Genomic DNA, 5,156 nt, shown 5'->3' on the forward strand with positions numbered 1-5,156 from the left:
CAGACCCCCGAAACGCCGGCTTCGTGTGGATGAGAGGCTGGTTTGGGGAAAAAATTGTGCGTTTAGGCCAGGGCTCGGCTTCGTGTGGATGAGAGGCTGGTTTGGTGAAAAATTTGTGCGTTTAGGCCAGGGTTTGACTTCGTGTGGACGGGGCCTAACTGACTATGCTATTTTATTTCCTATCAACTTCTGCAAATTTAGTTACAAAAAAGAAATGCTTGGTTAAGTGATGAGACCAACAAGAGCCCACTTCCTTTTTATTTGGACTTTCTTTGGTTTTAGTTACATTCTATGGTTTATAGTGAGTAAGTGCCGTCACTAATACACAGCATATAACAGTACAGTATGACATCTATGCAAACACTAATCCGACACTGAAGCTGCTTATTTACTGGTTGGACATAGCTGGACTGGAGGGCCAACATTACCGTGAGGTCCTTATTTCTCTTGAAAATGATAAAATCCCTGCAGCCTTATGCAACATGCATAAAACAACCTACAGTAGGCTCAGTGGTTTGTTTACATCAAATAACTGCTGCCATTTCCGCTCCTGCTCTGTTTAACTCACGTTTTATCGATGAAGAAGTTGCTGTAGAGAATACAGGCACCAACTAACCCTGGTATCCCTCATGGCTGTGAGCTTAGTCCCCTCCTAAATGATCTCCGCACATACAATTGTTCTCCCATTCAAAACAGTAAAACTACACTTTTATCTGTAAAATATTTTCTTTCATTTCTCTCATTTAATAGTATTAGGGTCTTCTATAAACAACATTTCAGACTCAAACTGCAGTTAAGATTAACGTGTGGACATTTTCAGAGCAGGAACCTGACTCTGCCCTCGGACGTCTGCCTTCAACCCAATGTCCAGGAGGAGCTGAAGGAGAAACCCACACAGGAGAAACATGAGGAGGCGCAGGAGGAGAAAAAGCCAGAGAAGAAGGAAGAAAACTTGAAGGACGGGCAGCAGCGACATGGCTGTCGAGCTCCTCAGATGAACCTCATCACAACCGTGTTCAGACTGAGGAGGGAACTCCACAAAGCGGAGGAGCAGAGAGCTAAGGTGAGGAACAGCAGGAGCAGGAGGAGGTCAGCAAGGGAACATCTTCCATGTTCCATGCCCATGATTTTGTGGAAACACACAGGCTTTAACATAAAATAGATCTTAGATTCCCCCTGATGAGTTATTTAAAGCAAGTTGTGTTCAGGGGAGGTTTGATTCCAGGATGCGTTCAGGTACATCTGTACTTTTAGATATTTAATGGTGGTGCACTCATAGATGGGGCACTTTTTAAATGCTTTGTGGATGTTGCATTCACTGACACGTGTAATGGGATCCATTCGGGGCCTCGGTTTCTTTGCTTTTAGAGTGTGGAGGAGAGGGAGGATCTGATGATGCGCTGCACTCAGCTGAAAGGAGACGCCAAGATGTACCGCCAGCAGAACAAACAAACGGTGCGGCAGCTGGAGGAGGTGATGAGGGAGAGAGACAAGGTGAGAATGAGCAGCAGGCTGAAGAGGAGGAGAGCGAGCAGGATGATGAAGATCTAGTCACTAACTGGGAACTTGGGTTGCTGTTCCAGGCTCTGCTGTCGCAGGCGCAGCAGCAGGATGAAGCCAGACTGCACCTGCAGGAGAAGGACCAGTACAGGGAGCGCGTCAGGCAGCTCACCGAGAAGTCTGACAAGCTAGAGCTCCTTTTGCTGAGGTCACAGGGGGAGGAGCTCCAGCTGAGGACACGCCTCCGCAAGATGACCTTCAACTCTCACCTTGTGAGTGAAAGGCAACGCTGAGGGGGGTCGATCTAATAACGGGGATGATGTAATGATGACTTATTTTCTTCAGCAGCTTGAGAGCATGAGCAGCGAGGAAGAGGAGGAGCCCAGCGAGAGCGCCGCTAAAGGTCAGGGATGAAATATTTACATGATATGCTTAAGAAATGGGACATGTGCTCACATCAGTAAGGCTGCCTCATGTGAGCAAGGATTCCCATGTATGGATGTTTAGATTATACAGGGAGCCACTGGGGGGCGCTGTGGGCCAACAGAGAGGACATACTGTGATAAAAAGTCTTCATTGAAGTTGTGCATTTTTAAAAAAGCAGCACTTAAGGGCTGCTCAGATTTCTTTACACCTGGTTGATACCGCCTCTCAACTTGATGATGCTAGGCTTAGAAAGCTAACCTGTGTGTTCAAGGATCGGCAGACAGAAGGTGTCCTACTTTGGTTTGTTCCGATCCTTAATATGGCAGAGTCTCCGTGGGAACGTGCAAACACAGGGGCTGTGTCCGAACGTCCACCCTAACCCTAGATCCCTCAATCACTATATAGAGTGGGGACTATATAGTGGACATTACGCGAACCTAGTTAACTGAACATTTGGACAGATGATCACTACTTTTCGCTCCCCGTTACGTAACTCCGCCTCCACCATCTTTGTTATTTGTCGCTGCTTTCGTGTAGCAACAGCGGGCTGCCGTAACAACAAAACTCAGAATATTTTGCGAAGAGAGCTCTCTTGGTAAATGGTACTTATAAAGCGCTTTTTCAAGTCAGGAGACTTGACCAAAGCGCTTTACCCTACATTCATTCACCCATTCACGCACACACTGATGGTGGTAAGCTACATTGTACCCACAGCTGCCCTGGGGCTCACTGACAGAAGCGGGGCTGCCGTACACTGGCGCCACCGGACCCTCTGACCACCATCAGTAGACAATGCAGGTGAAGTGTCTTGCCCAAGGACACAACGACAGTGAAAGTCGGAGCCGGGGCTTGAACCGTCAATCCTTCGATTGCAGGGTAAACTCCAACATCCGACGCCACTGCTGCAAAACATAGAGAGCACTCAGAATATATCTGCTTGTCTAGTGACCACTGATGATCTCTACTTTTCAAGGTACATTGTGGGAAATTTTGAGTCCACTACCTTTTCATCCACTAGAAGTTCGGACACTCGTTAAAAATAGCGTAACCACTATATGATGCCCTACATAGTTATTAGGTAGGACATTCTGACAGAGCCAGAGTTGGTGTGTAAGGGTGGCGTTCTGACGTGTGTTTAGGGTCCGTTTTAGGATTGGGCTTCAGTCCCGACTCATCAAATAATGATGCTCTGCTGAGCCTCCTACACCTCAGATACTGCCCTAACAGGAGCATCCCTATCGTCATATATTGACCTACAGGGTTCATGAGAGTTTATGGATGTTATTTGAGACGCACGTGACCTGCAATGAAAATTTTGCATACAAAGTTGCTGTTGGTAAGTTCCTGCCATAACCTTTAATGCAACCAGCATGTCTAAAAATGACGAGAGGGGTACTTCCACCGCATCAGTGTCTGAGAGTAGGACTGCCTTAGGATGACATAAAGATCACTCACTCTGTTTGTGTCAATTGTGTTTGGTATTAACAGCTCACCTTTGGTTACTGTGGTCTACTATAGGCTGTTTTTTCTTCTTTAAAGTCCTTTTACCATCGAAACAGGAACCAAGCTTAAGTTTTTCCCCAGTCCTTTAACCCATTGCATGCCATGTTATATTTTCTCTGTTCTGCTGTCGTTCAGGCAGCAGCGAGGAGGTCCCTAGCGGGATGTCGGGGGAGAACGAGGAGGTTGCAGCTCAGCCAAAGGAGCAGAGTTGTCATGTAGAGGGCCCCGCAGAGTCAGAGCATAGACCTTGCAGTGCTGCATCATGGGTAAAGTCCCTGCAATATTTTCTGTCTTTAGAAAAAAAGCCAAGCTTCGATTAATGGAATCCTTGTAATTAAACCAATAAAAAAATACACATTAGGGCTCTAATGCTCTGTCATAATAAACGAGTTGAAGTGATTTTAAATGTAAAGTTTCATCTGATTATTGGTGCCTTTGCTGTCCCTCTGCAGGATGAACAGACTGAGGTATTTTTATCCTCCTTAAATCGTTGCCAATTTGCTCAGCGCAGGTGAGCATCACTTTCCTTAGAATTCAAGATTTGTCCTGCAGCGAATCTTCTCTTGAACATTTTGTTGTTTCTATGGCAACAGGAAACGAGCCCTGAGGTCAAAGTTCACCAACGGAGGGTCTGCAGCCTGTAACTTGGGGGAAAGCACCAGCAGTGAAATCACTGAATCGGACTGAAGTCAGCTGAGGTTTGGAGATCAGCTGCTGGGACCCGAGCTTCAGTCCTCAGGGTTTCGGTCTGGTTCTAAGTTATGGCGCAGGATGAAAGAACCTCCATTTCCTGTTCTGGATAATTTATGTTAGTTCTTCTACAGCATGTTTTATTTCTATTAGTTCAAAAAAAATAAATGTTTTACTATTATTTCTAAGGAAAAACTGAGCCTGTTCATTAAAATATCTGAACCAGCCACTGGGCCAGAATCCTCTCTGGGGGTTTTAGCCACTGTTTGATGCTTGCAGGTCTCTCAGTTATTTATTTCCCTCCCGTCTTAATAAACACGTTCAGGAAAATGACTGACTCTGATCTACAGTAAAAATATAACAACTACTAAATGTTTTGTAGTTCAATGATGAAGCCTTTTAATAAAGCAAAGTTATTGTTTCATTATTTCATGCTGTTTAGATGTTGTTCTCTAATGTTTCAAGGATGGTTTAAAACAGGCCAGACAGACAGAACTTGTAGCAGTGATGATAACGACAGATCTTAGTGCAGAAAAACGTCAGAGTTTACAACGTAATAGTGCCCCTGCTGGAGGAAACCTATTAATACAGAAACTAAACAGCTGATCAGCTGTCTTCACCCAGTGTTGCATCACCTTTTTTTTCTTGGATCAGAAATCTGTTGTTTTCAGTAGAATGTCCAGCTGTGCTGGAACGTGTTAATTAGGAGGACAGGTTTAGGTTTTTACCACTGGTGCAGGCTGGTTCACACAGCATGATTCTAAAATTGCTTGGTGGTTTTCAAAGAATAAGCAATCCCACACATGGTGATTAAAAGAAAAGAATCGTTAATAGTTGAGTTTTCGTCTTACAGTGTGTTTTCTCCAGATGACAAGAACAGTACTATCACAAATAAGCTGATTTTGACAGTGAGATTCTCATCAGGCATTAAAGGAAAAGTCTGGTCAGCAATGAATGATCAATGGATCATTATCTATACCTTAAACTAATACGTTCGCGGTGATTTAATGACTTTAGCACTAATCAGTAAAAAAATA

General features: G+C 44.6%; 1 protein-coding gene across 3 annotated transcripts in view; it reads left to right on the top strand.

Moving 5' to 3' along the window:
* card9 (caspase recruitment domain family member 9) overlaps window positions 1-4,522 on the top strand; it is an 8,439-nt gene extending 3,917 nt beyond the window's left edge. The window contains exons 8-14 of one of the 3 annotated variants that reach the window (XM_015395105.1): window positions 821-1,063; window positions 1,369-1,494; window positions 1,584-1,772; window positions 1,846-1,903; window positions 3,565-3,695; window positions 3,882-3,940; window positions 4,023-4,522. In XM_015395105.1, coding sequence (XP_015250591.1) covers window positions 821-1,063; window positions 1,369-1,494; window positions 1,584-1,772; window positions 1,846-1,903; window positions 3,565-3,695; window positions 3,882-3,940; window positions 4,023-4,116 — 900 coding nt within the window. In that variant the 3' untranslated portion in view covers window positions 4,117-4,522. The remainder of the gene's footprint in view (window positions 1-820; window positions 1,064-1,368; window positions 1,495-1,583; window positions 1,773-1,845; window positions 1,904-3,564; window positions 3,696-3,881; window positions 3,941-4,022) is intronic. The other 2 variants (XM_015395106.1, XM_015395107.1) reach the window with 2 other exon arrangements.
* Window positions 4,523-5,156: the final 634 nt, after the last annotated feature.

This window comes from Cyprinodon variegatus, unplaced genomic scaffold, assembly GCF_000732505.1.
Source record: "Cyprinodon variegatus isolate N-32 unplaced genomic scaffold, C_variegatus-1.0 Scaffold725, whole genome shotgun sequence".
Lineage (NCBI taxonomy): Eukaryota > Metazoa > Chordata > Actinopteri > Cyprinodontiformes > Cyprinodontidae > Cyprinodon > Cyprinodon variegatus.